At 44.3% G+C, this 19,759-nt stretch overlaps 1 protein-coding gene across 4 annotated transcripts in view; it reads right to left on the bottom strand.

The window, feature by feature from the left end:
• The window catches only part of LOC106590627 (U2 snRNP-associated SURP motif-containing protein), a 30,883-nt gene extending 12,800 nt beyond the window's left edge, over nucleotides 1–18,083 (bottom strand). Inside the window, exons 1-12 of one of the 4 annotated variants that reach the window (XM_014181756.3) lie at nucleotides 17,987–18,083; nucleotides 17,112–17,210; nucleotides 16,682–16,793; nucleotides 13,291–13,424; nucleotides 13,102–13,172; nucleotides 12,577–12,668; nucleotides 9,876–9,911; nucleotides 9,695–9,777; nucleotides 9,341–9,506; nucleotides 3,812–4,023; nucleotides 3,290–3,333; nucleotides 110–214 (exon numbers count right to left, since the gene is read on the bottom strand). In XM_014181756.3, coding sequence (XP_014037231.3) covers nucleotides 110–214; nucleotides 3,290–3,333; nucleotides 3,812–4,023; nucleotides 9,341–9,506; nucleotides 9,695–9,777; nucleotides 9,876–9,911; nucleotides 12,577–12,668; nucleotides 13,102–13,172; nucleotides 13,291–13,424; nucleotides 16,682–16,793; nucleotides 17,112–17,210; nucleotides 17,987–18,031 — 1,199 coding nt within the window. In that variant the 5' untranslated portion in view covers nucleotides 18,032–18,083. Of the gene's footprint in view, nucleotides 1–109; nucleotides 2,637–2,674; nucleotides 3,791–3,811; nucleotides 4,024–9,340; nucleotides 9,507–9,694; nucleotides 9,778–9,875; nucleotides 9,912–12,576; nucleotides 12,669–13,101; nucleotides 13,173–13,290; nucleotides 13,425–16,681; nucleotides 16,794–17,111; nucleotides 17,211–17,986 lie in introns of those variants that run through there. The other 3 variants (XM_082970802.1, XM_082970804.1, XM_082970803.1) reach the window with 3 other exon arrangements.
• Nucleotides 18,084–19,759: the final 1,676 nt, after the last annotated feature.

Genomic DNA, 19,759 nt, shown 5'->3' with positions numbered 1-19,759 from the left:
TGGCCAACAGAGGCAACACAATGACTAACAGTCAGCTTGTTGATGAACAAAATACACTATGGTACATGACATAACCAAAACGGCCATCATAGGAGACACACAAACATACCGGTACATGGGATTGCTAAGCTCTCGATTCATGATCATGGCTTCGAACATGGGGCCCTCACGCACCACAAACTCGATCATTCGGTGGATGAGAGAGAGCAAATTCCTAGAAGAAAAACACAGTTAAAACAAACGGATTCAGAGCAGTCGACCCTTCTTCTCCTGAAGCCCAGTCTGTCTGCTGCAGTGAGACCTAGAACAGCCTCTGGGCTACACACTATCACAACACATCCAGATGTACTAGATCAGGGTTTCCCAAACTCGGTCCTGGAGACCCCAAGGGGGTTTTGGTTTTTGCTCCAGCTGATTCAAATAATTAAAGCTTGAGTTCATTACTTGAATCAGCTGTGTAGTGCTAGGACAAAAACCAAAACGTGCAAACCTTGGGGGTCGGCAGGACTGAGTTTGGGAAACGCTGTACTAGACAATTAAACTTGAACTATTTCTTACATTGTATTGTTTGACTACATTAACTAATCTAATGTGTAAGAAACATCTTCCTAAATGTTTGACCTTAGCATTTCTGATATTATAAAAATACCTTAAAATCAATTTTAAGAACCATTAAGGGTCTAAAACATAAGCATGCATGGGTCTTTATGAATCAACATAACAGGCAATGCTAACTACCATCTCCCCACAGTAAAGACTAGAAGGAAGGGAGGACAGTGAAGCTGGATAATAATACAAGTGTGATAGAGAGGTTTGAGTGACTCTTTATTGAGTGACGTATCAGCCAATACAGTGCCTGTCAAATCCACCCTGAACTCCTAACTGACTGGCTGGCTGGCTGGCTGACTGGAAGAACCAAAGCAGTACAGGATTGTTGGCCTAAATAGGCTACGTAACAAAAAGACCCTCTATTGGTCATATGAATCACTAGTTAATGATGTATGAATAAATACCAACGTGTAAATGGGTGAGAATTAGGCCTCAGAGTGATCTAATATTGCTGCATGTTGGACAAATTAGTGGCCAACAAAAAACAACACAGGATGTCTTTCATTTATTTGTAGACAACACAAATCACATTGACGAGATAGTATTGGAGCTGATCCTACCAATGCATGGTGGGTAAAATTCTGTATACTTTCCCAATCCATCCCATGATGCTTTCAGGTCCCTCGCTGCCGCAGACAGTTCAACTTGTTCTGCTCACCAAGGCCAATGTCAAAGGTCACTGAGACTAATGGGAGGTTTGGATTGGATGTCTGAGCTGGGGTCAGGTGTTGCTGAGCCCGTGATTGGATGACAGAGGCCAAGGGGGCGTGTCGGTGGGAGTGAGCAATAGTCAGAGGGCAGGACCGGTCACTCTAAAGAACACAACTACCAGAATGGTATGGTATGTACGTCATGTGAGAGTGTAATATGTAGCTAGCGTCATAACACAGATATTATTAGCCTATGCATGCGAGTGGTGATATGGTGTAGTGAAAATGCTTTTGATGTCCTCTATACCATCAAACAAGTAATGGCATGGTGGTTCACAGACTGTATTGATGTTTGCAGGGAGAGTTGGATAAATGTGTTAAGAGAAGAGCATATGGACACTGTGGTGGCAGGAAGCCAATGGTGTGCTGTAGGAATGAGCATCTTGCAGTCTGCTAGCATTAAACCTGATGGGACTATAAGGCTACGTCTGCTAGCATTAAACCTGATGGGACTATAAGGCTACGTCTGCTAGCATTAAACCTGATGGGACTATAAGGCTACGTCTGCTAGCATTAAACCTGATGGGACAATAAGGCTACGTCTGCTAGCATTAAACCTGATGGGACTATAAGGCTACGTCTGCTAGCATTAAACCTGATGGGACTATAAGGCTACGTCTGCTAGCATTAAACCTGATGGGACTATAAGGCTACGTCTGCTAGCATTAAACCTGATGAGGCTGTTTGGCTACATGTGCTAGCATTAAACCTGATGGGACTATAAGGCTACGTCTGCTAGCATTAAACCTGATGGGACTATAAGGCTACGTCTGCTAGCATTAAACCTGATGGGACTATAAGGCTACGTCTGCTAGCATTAAACCTGATGGGACTATAAGGCTACGTCTGCTAGCATTAAACCTGATGGGACAATAAGGCTACGTCTGCTACCATTAAACCTGATGGGACTATAAGGCTACGTCTGCTAGCATTAAACCTGATGGGACTATAAGGCTACGTCTGCTAGCATTAAACCTGATGGGACTATAAGGCTACGTCTGCTAGCATTAAACCTGATGGGACAATAAGACTATGTCTGCTAGCATTAAACCTGATGGGACTATAAGGCTACGTCTGCTAGCATTAAACCTGATGGGACTATAAGGCTACGTCTGCTAGCATTAAACCTGATGGGACTATAAGGCTACGTCTGCTAGCATTAAACCTGATGGGACTATAAGGCTACGTCTGCTAGCATTAAACCTGATGGGACTATAAGGCTACGTCTGCTAGCATTAAACCTGATGGGACAATAAGGCTACGTCTGCTAGCATTAAACCTGATGGGACTATAAGGCTACGTCTGCTAGCATTAAACCTGATGGGACAATAAGACTATGTCTGCTAGCATTAAACCTGATGGGACTATAAGGCTACGTCTGCTAGCATTAAACCTGATGGGACTATAAGGCTACGTCTGCTAGCATTAAACCTGATGGGACAATAAGGCTACGTCTGCTAGCATTAAACCTGATGGGACTATAAGGCTACGTCTGCTAGCATTAAACCTGATGGGACTATAAGGCTACGTCTGCTAGCATTAAACCTGATGGGACTATAAGACTACGTCTGCTAGCATTAAACCTGATGGGACTATAAGGCTACGTCTGCTAGCATTAAACCTGATGGGACTATAAGGCTACGTCTGCTAGCATTAAACCTGATGGGACTATAAGGCTACGTCTGCTAGCATTAAACCTGATGGGACTATAAGGCTACGTCTGCTAGCATTAAACCTGATGGGACTATAAGGCTACGTCTGCTAGCATTAAACCTGATGGGACTATAAGGCTACGTCTGCTAGCATTAAACCTGATGGGGTCATAAGCCTACTTGTGCTTGCCTCAACCATTGCTCACCCATACTGAACGACCCCCGTAGCATGCAGAGATCAAACTTTAAAATGTGGGTTTATTCATTATGGGTTGTTTTTATACGTTTTACACCAATTAAAAAAATAAAAACATGTACCTTTCTGTTGGGATAACCACTTTGACTATGGCTTGGGACAGAGTCTGTATATGAAGTCACATCAGATAATAAACATAGAATATGTGAGTATTATTAAAAGGCAACAGGTGAAAAATATAAATATAAAATGCATTATAAACTGCATCATATGAAAAACAACTTTCCTTTACTGCTGTCAATTTTACTAAAGGTCAAATGTATACAGTTCTTAAATTCCCACACAACTTACCACAGCTTTTTTATTTAGACTAAACACACACACACCTCTCTATACAGCCATTGTTCCTGTACTGTCATCTTAAATGACTTTCCTTCTAGCCCAGCTAGGAAAACAGAAATTCAAAATCTCACCTCAATAAAAGTAGAAATCTTTAAATGGAACAAACCTATGACTAGTAGACGATATGCCCCAAAACATCACTGGCTGCCCAATGGTCTAAGTAGGCCTATGTCTACCAAAATAGTTAAAAACCACTGGTACAACAGGCCTAATAGAGCAACATCCCAGACATGGTGAATTACCTTGTCGAATTCCTCCTTGTTCTTGGGCGGAGGGAGCAAGGCGGCGTTGGGGTTCTTCAGCCTCTCGCGGGTCTGTGCGTTGAAGGGCAGGCCGGAGGGGGGCGGGGGGAGGGTTTTCTCCACCATGGAGGGGGGGATGTAGATTGGGTGAGGTGGGATAGGTACACCTTTACCCCAGCCCAGCTTCATCTCAAAGTTCATCATCATCTTCCCTGGAAGCAGCGGAAAATATTCTCTTAAAAGTAATAACACTAGTAGCCTATTTACCTTCCATCACATCTGATCTTACTAGCAATTATACTGAATCAGCTGCTGTTTCCAATATGCTAGGAATGCCAATGTGTCATGGACATTGGCATTACGTAGCCTTATAGTCCCATCACGTTTAATGCAAGGAACCACTTCACAAAATAACCCTTATTATTCGTGGAATTGACAATAGAAGGCTGCTGATCCCATGCATCATATGTCTTACTGTTCTGGCCTTGAGCAAGGCACTTAACCCCCCCCCTCAAAGTAAAACACCGCACTGATGAGCACTGATACATCTGATCCATCAACCCTCCATCTGGAGAGCTACTGGGTGTGCAGGCTTTTGATCCAACCCTGCTCAAACACAGAGTCAGCTTATCAAGGTCCTGTTGAGCAGCTGATATATATTCTTTTTTTTACAATGTGGTGTGTTCGAGCAGGGCTGGAGTAAAACCCTGCACGCCCAGTAGCTCTCCTGGACTCTCCAGGAGGAGGGTTGGCTAACCCTGCACGCTCAGCAGCTCTCCTGGACTCTCCAGGAGGAGGGTTGGCTAACCCTGCACGCCCAGTAGCTCTCCTGGACTCTCCAGGAGAGCTGGGGAGTCCAAGGCGGTGACCCGATCCTGTAGGTTCATGCTATACAACATTCGCAGAGTACGACCCTGCCTTACACAGGAAGCGGCGCAGGTCCTAATCCAGGCACTTGTCATCTCCCGTCTGGATTACTACAACTCCCTGTTGGCGGGGCTCCCTGCCTGTGCCATTAAACCCCTACAACTCATCCAGAACGCCGCAGCCCGTCTGGTGTTCAACCTTCCCAAGTTCTCTCACGTCACCCCGCTCCTCCGCACACTCCACTGGCTTCCAGTTGAAGCTCGCATCTGCTACAAGACCATGGTGCTTGCCTACGGAGCCGTGAGGGGAACGGCACCTCCGTACCTTCAGGCTCTGATCAGGCCCTACACCCAAACAAGGGCACTGCGTTCATCCACCTCTGGCCTGCTGGCCTCCCTACCTCTGAGGAAGCACAGTTCCCGCTCAGCCCAGTCAAAACTGTTCGCTGCTCTGGCACCCCAATGGTGGAACAAGCTCCCTCACGACGCCAGGACAGCGGAGTCAATCACCACCTTCCGGAGACACCTGAAACCCCACCTCTTTAAGGAATACCTGGGATAGGATATAGTAATCCTTCTAACCCCCCCCCCCCCCCCCCAAAAAAAATAATATAGATGTAAAGTGGTTGTTCCACTGGATATCATAAGGTGAATGCACCAATTTGTAAGTCGCTCTGGATAAGAGCGTCTGCTAAATGACGTAAATGTAAATGCATGCTAATAGCTAAATAGTTAACTAGCCAGATAGACAATTCTAAATATAGTGTGTAGTTTGGTCTGTTGTGTATCATCATTATAAAGAAAAATATGATCTGCTGTGCAATGCCTCTCTCTATTCTAGCTACGGGCCCAAACGCAGGTCAATGCCTCTCTCTATTCTAGCTACGGGCCCAAACGCAGGTCAATGCCTCTCTCTATTCTAGCTACGGGCCCAAACGCAGGTCAATGCCTCTCTCTATTCTAGCTACGGGCCCAAACGCAGGTCAATGCCTCTCTCTATTCCAGCTACGGGCCCAAACGCAGGTCAATGCCTCTCTCTATTCCAGCTACAGGCCCAAACGCAGGTCAATGCCTCTCTCTATTCTAGCTACGGGCCCAAACGCAGGTCATGCCTCTCTCTATTCTAGCTACGGGCCCAAACGCAGGTCATGCCTCTTTCTATTCCAGCTACGGGCCCAAACGCAGGTCATGCACACACCATGACTTTTCAAGGATTTTTCATTGCTGACCAAAAACCTGCTATGACTGGGCAAATAACTCGCTAGCAATTATTATCAACAAATGCGCTTTGATCTCAAAAACGCATCTTGCGACTGCATGATTGAAAAGGCAGCTCGTGCCTGTCAATGCAGGCCTACAATCGTTCTACTGTGATGCATTCCGCAGCGATTGGGAGGACAGTGAGCAAAACGTTGCATCAGGAGGACACTTTGATCCAATTATGATCGGAGTAGCCTAATTATTTGATATTGTGATTTTTGCATGATTTGTTTTACTTGTCCAACCGGACAAATTTAAATCTATAATCTGCTTGTCCAACAAATGTTTTTACTTGCCCCCGGGCAAGAGTTAATGTTGAACCCTGACAATGTTTTTCATCCATGATCAGTTCTCATATCATAACCATCAACATGATCAGTTCTCATATCATAACATGATCAGTTCTCATATCATAACATGATCAGTTCTCATATATAACATGATCAGTTCTCATATCATAACATTAACATGATCAGTTCTCATATCATAACATGATCAGTCTCATATCATAACATTAACATGATCAGTTCTCATATCATAACATGATCAGTTCTCATATCATAATCAGTTCTCATATCATAACATGATCAGTTCTCATATCATAACATGATCAGTTCTCATATCATAACCATTAACACGATCAGTTCTCATATCATAACATGATCAGTTCTCATATCATAACATGATCAGTTCTCATATCATAACCATTAACACGATCAGTTCTCATATCATAACCATTAACACGATCAGTTCTCATATCATAACCATCAACACGATCAGTTCTCATATCATAACCATCAACATGATCAGTTCTCATATCATAACCATTAACACGATCAGTTCTCATATCATAACACGATCAGTTCTCATATCATAACCATTAACACGATCAGTTCTCATATCATAACCATCAACACGATCAGTTCTCATATCATAACCATCAACATGATCAGTTCTCATATCATAACATGATCAGTTCTCATATCATAACATGATCAGTTCTCATATCATAACATGATCAGTTCTCATATCATAACATGATCAGTTCTCATATCATAACATGATCAGTTCTCATATCATAACCATTAACACGATCAGTTCTCATATCATAACCATTAACACGATCAGTTCTCATATCATAACCATCAACACGATCAGTTCTCATATCATAACATGATCAGTTCTCATATCATAACCATCAACATGATCAGTTCTCATATCATAACATGATCAGTTCTCATATCATAACATGATCAGTTCTCATATCATAACATGATCAGTTCTCATATCATAACATGATCAGTTCTCATATCATAACATGATCAGTTCTCATATCATAACCATTAACACGATCAGTTCTCATATCATAACCATTAACACGATCAGTTCTCATATCATAACCATCAACACGATCAGTTCTCATATCATAACCATTAACACGATCAGTTCTCATATCATAACATGATCAGTTCTCATATCATAACCATCAACACGATCAGTTCTCATATCATAACCATTAACATGATCAGTTCTCATATCATAACATGATCAGTTCTCATATCATAACATGATCAGTTCTCATATCATAACATGATCAGTTCTCATATCATAACACGATCAGTTCTCATATCATAACATGATCAGTTCTCATATCATAACATGATCAGTTCTCATATCATAACATGATCAGTTCTCATATCATAACATGATCAGTTCTCATATCATAACATGATCAGTTCTCATATCATAACATGATCAGTTCTCATATCATAACATGATCAGTTCTCATATCATAACATGATCAGTTCTCATATCATAACATGATCAGTTCTCATATCATAACATGATCAGTTCTCATATCATAACATGATCAGTTCTCATATCATAACATGATCAGTTCTCATATCATAACATGATCAGTTCTCATATCATAACATGATCAGTTCTCATATCATAACATGATCAGTTCTCATATCATAACATGATCAGTTCTCATATCATAACATGATCAGTTCTCATATCATAACATGATCAGTTCTCATATCATAACATGATCAGTTCTCATATCATAACATGATCAGTTCTCATATCATAACATGATCAGTTCTCATATCATAACATGATCAGTTCTCATATCATAACATGATCAGTTCTCATATCATAACATGATCAGTTCTCATATCATAACATGATCAGTTCTCATATCATAACATGATCAGTTCTCATATCATAACATGATCAGTTCTCATATCATAACATGATCAGTTCTCATATCATAACATGATCAGTTCTCATATCATAACATGATCAGTTCTCATATCATAACATGATCAGTTCTCATATCATAACATGATCAGTTCTCATATCATAATCAGTTCTCATATCATAACATGATCAGTTCTCATATCATAATCAGTTCTCATATCATAACATGATCAGTTCTCATATCATAACATGATCAGTTCTCATATCATAATCATTAAAACGATCAGCTCTCATATCATAACCATTAACACGATCAGTTCTCATATCATAACACGATCAGTTCTCATATCATAACCATTAACACGATCAGTTCTCATATCATAACCATTATCATCATCAGCTCTCATATCATAACCATTAAACTCTACCTGTTTTAAAAAGTCACCATTGGCCTCATGGTGAAATCCCTGAGCCGTTTCCTTCATCTCCGGCAACTGAGTTAGGAAGGACACCTGTATTCTTGGGTGTATTGATACACCATCCAAACCCTAATAAATAACTTCACCATACTCAAAGGGGTATTCAGTGTCATTATTAATATATATATATATATATATATATATATATATATATAATTTTTTACATGTCTACCAATCAGTGCCCTTCTTTACAAGGCATTGGAAAACGTCTCTAGTCTTTGTGGTTGAAGCGTGATTGAAATTCATTACTCGAATGAAGGACCTTACAGACAATTGTATGTTTGGGCTACAGAGATGGGGTAGTCAATGCAACTTAATATGTGATTTGTTAAGTGTATTTTTACTCTCGAACGTATTTAGGTTTTGAATACTTATTGACTCAAGATATTTCATCTATTCATTTTTAAATAACTTGTATAAAAACATAATGCCACATTGACATTATGGGGTATTGTGTGTAGGCCAGTGTAGTGACACAAAACCTTCATTTATACCCTTTTATATTCAGACTGTAAAACAACAAAATATGGAAAAAGTCAAGGGGTGTGAATACTTTCTAAAGGCAGTACATGTGATACCTGCTGGTTTACTCTACAACTCCCATGTCCCACAGTGCAAAAGGAAAGCCCAGGAAGCAGAACCGTTATATGATGTAATGTTAGTGAAGTTGCATTGCGATGGGTGGGTGAGTGGTGTGATGATAAATAAAGCTTTAATACCGTTGAGGTTCTTCAGAGCTCTCTCCGCATCCCTCCGGTTCATGAAGGCCACAAAGCCACAGTTCCTCTCCCTGGCCCTCTCCTCGTCCGTCCGCGGCCACATGATCTTCACGCTGGCCAGAGGGCCGTAACGCCCAAACTCCTGACACAGCATCTCCTCGTTCATCTACACGGCAACCAGAAGAACAGCGAGAGGGAGGGAGGGACTTTTTGTTATTGGTGTCATTTTACATGGAATATCCTCAGTAATACAATGTATGAGTAGCATTTCAGTTACTAATATAAGCAATTAGGAATATAATACATTCATACAACACAATCATAACCAATTTCTAGACCACAAAAAAGGTTTACCTGTGGGTTGATGTTCCCGAGATATAAGTTAGTCGTAGAGGGGTCTCCGACGTCATGGGAACCAGGTGCAGAGTCGTCCAGAACTGCAGAGAGAGCAGAGCAGAGAAGTCTTTCTATAATATAGAAACTTAGTGAGACGTAGATATTAAAAGCAAGCCACTGTATTAAGTTATCAAATTACCACTGGACGGACGGTTTCTTCTTGAAGAACCATCCACTAAAAAAAGCAGAAAAGCAGGATAAATGTTGTTTCCCAGCGAAGTGGAAATGGGATGGGTGGAGGACGGAGGCAGTCGGCACGAGGTGGGGGGGGGGGGGGGGGCAGTCGGCACGAGGTGAGGGGGGTGTCAGTCAGTATGAGGGGGGGGGGGGTCAGTCAGTGGGTGGGGTAAGGTTGGCGGTATGGGGTTTTCGAGAGTCAGCGTGGGGGGGTACGAGACAGTCAGCGTGGAGGGGTTCGGGTCAGTCAGCGTGGAGGGGTTCGGGTCAGTCAGCGTGGAGGGGTTCGGGTCAGTCAGCGTGGAGGGGTTCGGGTCAGTCAGCGTGGAGGGGTTCGGGTCAGTCAGCGTGGAGGGGTTCGGGTCAGTCAGCGTGGAGGGGTTCGGGTCAGTCAGCGTGGAGGGGTTCGGGTCAGTCAGCGTGGAGGGGTTCGGGTCAGTCAGCGTGGAGGGGTTCGGGTCAGTCAGCGTGGAGGGGTTCGGGTCAGTCAGCGTGGAGGGGTTCGGGTCAGTCAGCGTGGAGGGGTTCGGGTCAGTCAGCGTGGAGGGGTTCGGGTCAGTCAGCGTGGAGGGGTTCGGGTCAGTCAGCGTGGAGGGGTTCGGGTCAGTCAGCGTGGAGGGGTTCGGGTCAGTCAGCGTGGAGGGGTTCGGGTCAGTCAGCGTGGAGGGGTTCGGGTCAGTCAGCGTGGGGGGGTTCGGGTCAGTCAGCGTGGGGGGGTTCGGGTCAGTCAGCGTGGGGGGGTTCGAGTCAGTCAGCGTGGGGGGGGTTCGAGTCAGTCAGCGTGGGGGGGGTTCGAGTCAGTCAGCGTGGGGGGGGTTCGAGTCAGTCAGCGTGGGGGGGGTTCGAGTCAGTCAGCGTGGGGGGGGTACGAGTCAGTCAGCGTGGGGGGGGTTCGAGTCAGTCAGCGTGGGGGGGGTTCGAGTCAGTCAGCGTGGGGGGGTTCGAGTCAGTCAGCGTGGGGGGGTTCGAGTCAGTCAGCGTGGGGGGGTTCGAGTCAGTCAGCGTGGGGGGGTTCGAGTCAGTCAGCGTGGGGGGGGTTCGAGTCAGTCAGCGTGGGGGGGTTCGAGTCAGTCAGCGTGGGGGGGTTCGAGTCAGTCAGCGTGGGGGGGTTCGAGTCAGTCAGCGTGGGGGGGGTTCGAGTCAGTCAGCGTGGGGGGGGTTCGAGTCAGTCAGCGTGGGGGGGGTTCGAGTCAGTCAGCGTGGGGGGGTTCGAGTCAGTCAGCGTGGGGGGGGTTCGAGTCAGTCAGCGTGGGGGGGGTTCGAGTCAGTCAGCGTGGGGGGGTTCGAGTCAGTCAGCGTGGGGGGGTTTGAGTCAGTCAGCGTGGGGGGGTTCGAGTCAGTCAGCGTGGGGGGGGTTCGAGTCAGTCAGCGTGGGGGGGTTCGAGTCAGTCAGCGTGGGGGGGTTCGAGTCAGTCAGCGTGGGGGGGTTCGAGTCAGTCAGCGTGGGGGGGGTTCGAGTCAGTCAGCGTGGGGGGGGTTCGAGTCAGTCAGCGTGGAGGGGTTCGAGTCAGTCAGCGTGGGGGGGGTACGAGTCAGTCAGCGTGGGGGGGGTACGAGTCAGTCAGCGTGGGGGGGGTACGAGTCAGTCAGCGTGGGGGGGGTACGAGTCAGTCAGCGTGGGGGGGGTACGAGTCAGTCAGCGTGGGGAGGGGGTTCGAGTCAGTCAGCGTGGAGGGGGTTCGAGTCAGTCAGCGTGGAGGGGTTCTAGGCAGTCAGCGTGGGGGGGTTTGAGTCAGTCAGCGTGGGGGGGGTTCTAGGCAGTCAGTGAGGGAGGGGTTCGAGTCAGTCAGCGTGGGGGGGTTCTAGGCAGTCAGTGAGGGGGGGTTCTAGGCAGTCAGTGAGGGGGGGGGGGTTCTAGGCAGTCAGTGAGGGGGGGGGGGTTCTAGGCAGTCAGTGAGGGGGGGGGGGGGTTCTAGGCAGTCAGTGAGGGGGGGGGGGTTCTGGGCAGTCAGTGAGGGGGGGGGGGGGGGTTCTAGGCAGTCAGTGAGGGGGGGGGGGGGGTTCTAGGCAGTCAGCCAAAGGGTCTGAGAGGCGGGGGCCAGTCAGCCAAAGGGTCTGAGAGGCGGGGGCCAGTCAGCCAAAGGGTCTGAGAGGCGGGGGCCAGTCAGCCAAAGGGTCTGAGAGGCGGGGGCCAGTCAGCCAAAGGGTCTGAGAGGCGGGGGCCAGTCAGCCAAAGGGTCTGAGAGGCGGGGGCCAGTCAGCCAAAGGGTCTGAGAGGCGGGGGGCCAGTCAGCCAAAGGGTCTGAGAGGTGGGGGGCCAGTCAGCCAAAGGGTCTGAGAGGCGGGGGCCAGTCAGCCAAAGGGTCTGAGAGGCGGGGGCCAGTCAGCCAAAGGGTCTGAGAGGCGGGGGCCAGTCAGCCAAAGGGTCTGAGAGGCGGGGGCCAGTCAGCCAAAGGGTCTGAGAGGCGGGGGCCAGTCAGCCAAAGGGTCTGAGAGGCGGGGGCCAGTCAGCCAAAGGGTCTGAGAGGCGGGGGCCAGTCAGCCAAAGGGTCTGAGAGGCGGGGTCCAGTCAGCCAAAAGGTCTTTATGTATTTTAGATAGTCTAGCGGTTTCCTAGCCTGAAATCTTAACTGAGATGCTCTGTTTGACCATTGAAACAGAGCAAATGAGTTTGGACTCCAGCCTAACCTTACCCTGTCAGTAGTTATACAGCAGACACTTACCTGAGGAGCGTTTTCCCTCCATCCCAGAGAGAGGTTCGAATCGACTGACTCTGCCTTTTATCTTGTGTCTTTCATCCCTCTCTTCCTGTATTCTGGGAGATACAGACAGAGAATATGATGTTTTGCAATAAACAAGTACATTGTGACGACCTTCCCAGTCTGTCTGCCGAATTCTTTCTCTTTGCTCTTGTTTTCCTTAATAGGATGTCGGTGGGCGGAGCCGGGAGGGTCGTCAGGGACATACCTGGGCTCGGGTGTGTCCCAGGATAAATAAACCTCTTCCCCATGCACACACACTGATAGATTTTGGTTGTGGCTCTTTTGTTTGTTTGCGTTGGCACCTTTCAACACTCCTCATTATCACACTACTGATTACTGACACCATTGTTAATTGTATTTAGTTTACTTTAGTTAATAGTAATATTTTGTTATTCCTTATCTCCACGTTGTCTCCCTTTTTGTTACGAACTTCGAGCCGGTTCGTGACAACGTGGAGCAATAGATGAGGGATGTGAAATTGCTTACTGTTTCAGTTCTTCCTTAAAGAGCTCTAAGTTGCTTTTCTTCTTTCCCTTTTCAGTTGTTTTCTTCAGTGTCTGAAAGTAAGTACAGAAAAGTTTTTTCTTCTTCGTTTTTTGAAGAAGCCAGTAAAAGGACTACCTATTTGGTTAGTCTAAAAACAGTCAAATAAATGATTGTTACAATGATACATACATGTTTTTTATCTAATGTTAAAAACTGTGGAGGGGTTTCCAAAGGCAGGAAGCTGCTTTTCGGTGGTGCTGCGGTTTCGAAGCGAGACTTGGGTTTATACAGCTTGCCCTTCTTGTCATCGGAAGCAGCCTCCTCTGTAGGAAAAAGCATACAGTATGTCAACACGAGATAGTTTGGTTTTTTACTAGAATGTACAATACAATAGTTCACAACTGTATTTATCCAATACACAGAGACAATGGAAAATGGTCATTTGACTCCCCAACATACAGTTGAAGTTTACACACACTTAGGTTGGAGTCATTAAAACTCGTTTTTCAGCCACTCCACTCCACACTATAGTTTTGACAAGTCGGTTAGGACAACTTTGTGCATGACACAAGTAATTTATCCAACAATTGTTTACAGACAGGTTATTTCATTTATAATTCACTGTATCACAATTCCAATGGATCAGAAGTTTACATACACTAAGTTGACTGTGCCTTTAAACAGCTTAGAAAATTCCAGAAAATGATGTCATGGCTTTAGAAGCTTCTGATAGGCTAATTGACATCATTTGAGTCAATTGGAGGTGTACCTGTGGATGCATTTCAAGGCCTACCTTCAAACTCAGTGCCTCTTTGCTTGACATCATGGGAAAATCAAAAGAAATCAGCCAAGACCTCAGAAAACAATTGTAGTCCTCCACAAGTCTGGTTCATCCTTGGGAGCAATTACCAAACGCATTAACCTGTTGGGTCTAGGGGGCAGCATTTGCACGTCTGGATAAAAAAAATGTACCCGATTTAATCTGGTTACTAATCCTACCCAGTAACTAGAATATGCATATACTTATTATATATGGATAGAAAACACTCTAAAGTTTCCAAAACTGTTTGAATGGTGTCTGTGAGTATAACAGAACTCATTTGGCAGGCAAAACCCTGAGACATTTTCTGACAGGAAGTGGATACCTGATGTGTTGTATTGACTTTAAACCTCTCCCATTGAAAAACACAGGGGTTTAGGAATATTTTGGCACTTCCTATTGCTTCCACTAGATGTCACCAGCCTTTACAAAGTGTTTTGAGTCTTCTGGAGGGAGATCTGACCGAACAAGAGCCATGGAACGGTGATGTCCCATTAGACACCTGGCGCGCTACTTCATGTTGGGTACCCTCGTTCCAATACGTTATAAAAGGCTATGCATTCGTCCACCTTGAATATTATTCATGTTCTGGTTAAAAAAGGCCCTAATGATTTATGCTATACAACGTTTGACATGTTTGAACGAACGGAAATATATTTTTTCCCCTCGTTCATGACGAGAAGTCCGGCTGGCTTACATCATGTGCTAACGAGACGGAGATTTTTGGACATAAATGATGAGCTTTTTTGAACAAAACTACATTCGTTATGGACCTGTGATACCTGGAAGTGACATCTGATGAAGAGAATCAAAGGTAATGGATTATTTACATAGTATTTTCGATTTTAGATCTCCCCAACATGACGTCTAGTCTGTATCGCAACGCGTATTTTTCTGGGCACAGTGCTCAGATTATTGCAAAGTGTGATTTCCCAGTAAGGTTATTTTTAAATCTGGCAAGTTGATTGCGTTCAAAAGATGTAAATCTATAATTCTTTAAATGACAATATAATATTTTACCAATGTTTTCTAATTTTAATTATTTAATTTGTGACGCTGACTTGACTGCCGGTTATTGGAGGGAAACGATTTCCTCAACATCAATGCCATAGTAAAACGCTGTTTTTGTATATAAATATGAACTTGATAGAACTAAAAATGCATGCATTGTCTAACATAATGTCCTAGGAGTGTCATCTGATGGAGATTGTAAAAGGTTAGTGTATCATTTTAGCTGGTTTTATGGTTTTGGTGACCCTGTCTTTGACTTGACAAAACATTACACACAACTCTTGTAAATGTACTGTCCTAACATACTCTAAATTTATGCTTTCGCCGTAAAACCTTTTTGAAATCGTAAAACGTGGTTAGATTAAGGAGATGTTTATCTTTCAAATGGTGTAACATAGTTGTATTTTTGAAAAATTTGAATTTTGACATTTATTTGGATTCAAATTTGCCGCTCTTGAAATGCACCTGCTGTTGATGGAGTGCACCACAGGTGGCACGCTAGCGTCCCACCTAGCCCCAAGAGGTTAAGGTACCACATTCATCTGTACAAACAATAATACGCAAGTATAATCACCATGGGACCACGCAGCTGTCCTACCGCTCAGGAAGGAGACGCGTTCTGTCTCCTAGAGATGAACGTACTTTGTCGCAAAAAGTGCAAATCAATCCCTGAACAGCAAAGGACCTTGTGAAGATTCTGGAGGAAACAGGTACAAAGGTATCTATATCCACAGTAAAACAAGTCCTATATCAACATAACCTGAAAGGCCGCTCAGCAAGGAAGAAGCCTCTGCTCCAAAACCGCCATAAAAAAGCCAGACTACAGTTTGCAACTGCACATGGGGACAAATATCGTACTTTTTGGAGAAATGTCCTCTGGTCTGATGAAACAAAAATGGAACTGTTTGGCCATAATGGCCATCGTTATGTTTGGAGGAAAAAAGGGGAGGCTTGCAAGCCGAAGAACACCATCCCAGCCGTGACGCACGGGGGTGGCAGCATCATGCTGTGGGGGTGCTTTGCTGCAGGAGGGACTGGTGCACTTCACAAATTAAATGGCATCATGAGGAAGGAAAATGATGTGGATATATTGAAGCAACATCTCAAGACATCAGTCAGGAAGTTAAAGCTTGGTCGCAAATGGGTCTTCCAAATGGACAATGACCCCAAGCATACTTCCAAGGTTGGGGCAAAATGGCTTAAGGACAACAAAGCCAAGGTATTGGAGTGGCCATCACAAAGCCCTGACTTCAATCCCATAGAACATTTGTGGGTAGAACTGAAAAAGTGTGTGCGAGCAAGGAGGCCTACAAACCTGACTCAGTTACACCAGCTCTGTCATGAGGAATGGGCCAAAATTCACCCAACTTATTGTGGGAAGCTTGTGGAAGGCTACCCATAACATTTGACCCAAGTTAAACTATTTAAAGGCAATGCTACCAAATACTAATTGAGTGTATGTAAACTTCTGACCCACTGGGAATGTGATGAAAGAAATAAAAGCTGAAATAAATAATTCTCTCTACTATTCTTCTGACATTTCACATTCTTAAAATAAATTGGTGATCCTAACTGACCTAAGACAGTGAATTTTTACTAGGATTAAATGTCAGGAATTGTGAAAAACTGAGTTTAAATGTATTTGGCTAAGGTGTATGTAAACTTCCCACTTCAACTGTATCTACACATTTAATATTTAGCTAAAAATATCCCTGATAGTTTTGTGCGGTTTGAGTTGGTTCTTCTTACCTTTAGTTGCATTAGCAATGCCCCCCCGGACAAAGGCCTTGACCTTGCCCTCTCCTCCCTCGAACGCAGCCAGGAACTCTTCATAGATCTCTGCAGCTGCACGCTCATCCTCCTGCCAAGGACCAGACCATCAACATCTCTCACAGGCCATCTCACAATACCAGAGCACTTGTCCAATAATAAAGACTTATTTTACTTTCTGTTGCAAAAACGTTCGCTACCGTTTGCTCTAATGAACACGACACTGATTCAACAATCCAATTTAAACACAAACAGCTAATGCTACATGAATCCACTTTGGAATGTTCAAGTTTATAGAAAATGCAAGGTGCATTAGGGTGTTGCCCAAAACAAATACGTCAGATTTCAATTTGATCCCTTGTGTGGGCCACAACTTGTAACATGAAATACATTTGACACTTATATTTACCTTCTTTTTGATTTCCTCTTGTTCCTTCTTGCTTAGGGTCCTCTTGGGCACGACCGTTTTGCCAATGCTGAAGGACTTCAACTTGCTCTCTAGTAGCGCCTACAAATGTAAAAGACAACTTCGATAGCTAAAGAGTTGAATACACTCACATGTCTCATTACAATAACAGTTAAGATAACTGTGCATTTTCCTTGAGGTTGCTTGATATTCTTCCATGCATTAGTTAGCACGCTGACCTGGCAGACAAAGTTGTGAGACAGCCAGCTTACAGTATGCTAACTGGTGAAATGACAGGTTGTTGCTAGCTAGCTGCTACCTAGCTAATAGCCAACTGGCTATTTATAAATACTGTGATGTGTTGAATTGGAATGATCGAAATGTTGAGAGTTTGTCAGTAGCTTAGCTAACTAAGGTAGTTATCACAGCCTGTCAGGAGGCCTACGGCGGGTCCAATGTTTTTTGTACACCAACTACAGCTTCCCAACGGCAAAGGACCAGTGGAGGCTATTGTTAGCTAGCCAGTATTTATTTATTCACCACGCTGGTGCAACAACCAAAAACAGGCACCAACTCACAGCACCTAGCTAAATGGAGCCAAATGCTACAATAGTAATCAGCTAACTAGGTAAACACATGGCGAAATCAGTCCAATGTTTGAAAACAGGGAAAATACCGGTGTATCAGGCCCTTACAGTAGCTAGCTAGCTAGCTAGCGTTAATTAGCTAAGTGGTCTTTCCGTAAACAAACGCTCCTTATAATTAGGAACACGTATGGCAACAGCTGCACAACGTTTATAACCACACAAACTACAATAAACAGTTCGTATAAAGTTTAATTGCCAATGCATCAAGTAAATGTCGATTAATAAATTCACCTTTGCGCTAGATTTCTGCGAACCACCTGGCGTTCGGTCCGCCATCTTGGTTGTGCTGCCTCTAATCAATTACCGATTTTGGGATACGCTTTTTTTTACCTAGTCCAAAATAGTCGAATAAAGAAATATCGATGGCTGTTTGCATAGCTTAGTAGTGGTTTGAATGGCCTACTGCCTACCTAAATGGTGGCCTTGCTATAATACGCTTGTGGATAAAACAACAACTAGAACTATTAATTAATCAGCCAACTGTAAATCACAGTCGTGATTTCATTTGTGTGGGGTTGATGCCTACTCCATATTTAAATTCAATGGTATAAAGTACTTAAGTATATTTTAGCAATTACAATTACTTTTGATACTTAAGTATAATTAAAACCCAATACTTTTAGACTTTTACTCAAGTAGTATTTTACTGGGTGACTTGGGGGGGGGGTGTACGTGTTAAACAATCTAAAATTTGACCAACTTTTTCTTGGGGTTTAGTGTTAATCCCCCCGATTCCTATGGGGGTTTGGTGCTGTGAGAATTAGAGTTAGAATTAGAATTACATTAAAGATTAGGGTTAGGAACTAGGGTTAGTTTTAGGGTTAGGAGCGAGGGTTAGTTTTAGGGTTAGGAGCTAGGGTTAGTTTTAGGGTTAGGAGCTAGGGTTAGTTTTAGGGTTAGGAGCTAGGGTTAGTTTTATGGTTAGGAGCTAGGATTAGTTTTAGGGTTAGGAACTAGGGTTAGTTTTAGGGTTAGGAGCTAGGGTTAGTTTTAGGGTTAGGAGCTAGGGTTAGTTTTAGGGTTAGGAGCTAGGGTTCGTTTTAGGGTTAGGAGCTAGGGTTAGTTTTAGGGTTAGGAGCTAGGGTTCGTTTTAGGGTTAGGAACTAGGGTTAGTTTTAGGGTTAGGGGCTAGGGTTAGTTTTAGGGTTAGGAGCTAGGGTTAGTTTTAGGGTTAGGAGCTAGGGTTAGGAGCTAGGGTTAGTTTTAGGGTTAGGAGCTAGGGTTATTTTATTTTTATTTTTATTTCACCTTTATTTAACCAGGTAGGCTAGTCGAGAAGAAGTTCTCATTTGCAACTGCGACCTGTCCAAGATAAAGCATAGCAATTCGACACAAACAACAACACAGAGTTACACATGGAATAAACAAAACATACAGTCAATAATACAGTAGAACAAAAGAAAACAAAAAGTCGATATACAGTGAGTGCAAATGAGGTAAGTTAAGGCAATAAATAGGCCATGGTGGCGAAGTAATTACAATATAGCAATTAAACACTGGAATGGTAGATGTGCAGAAGATGAAGGAGGAAGATAAATAAATAAATACAGTGTGGGGATGAGGTAGGTAGATAGATGGGCTGTTTACAGATGGGCTATGTACAGGTGCAGTGATCTGTGAGCTGCTCTAACAGCTGGTGCTTAAAGCTAGTGAGGGAGATATGAGTCTCCAGCTTCAGAGATTTTTGCAGTTCGTTCCAGTCATTGGCAGCAGAGAACTGGAAGGAAAGACGACCAAATGAAGAATTGGCTTTGGGGGTGACCAGTGAGCTATACCTGCTGGAGCGCGTGCTACGAGTGGGTGCTTCTATGGTGACCAGTGAGCTGAGATAAGGCGGAGTTTTACCTAGCAGAGACTTGTAGATAACCTGTAGCCAGTGGGTTTGGCGACGAGTATGAAGCGAGGGCCAACCAACGTGAGCGTACAGGTCGCAATGGTGGGTAGTGTATGGGGCTTTGGTGACAAAACGGATGGCACTGTGATAGACTGCATCCAGTTTGTTGA

This window comes from Salmo salar, chromosome 29 (genome assembly GCF_965601325.2).
Source record: "Salmo salar chromosome 29, fSalSal1, whole genome shotgun sequence".
Taxonomy (NCBI): domain Eukaryota; kingdom Metazoa; phylum Chordata; class Actinopteri; order Salmoniformes; family Salmonidae; genus Salmo; species Salmo salar.
The sequence above is the reverse complement of the archived record's forward strand: the minus strand, read 5'-3'. Positions and strand labels throughout refer to the sequence as shown.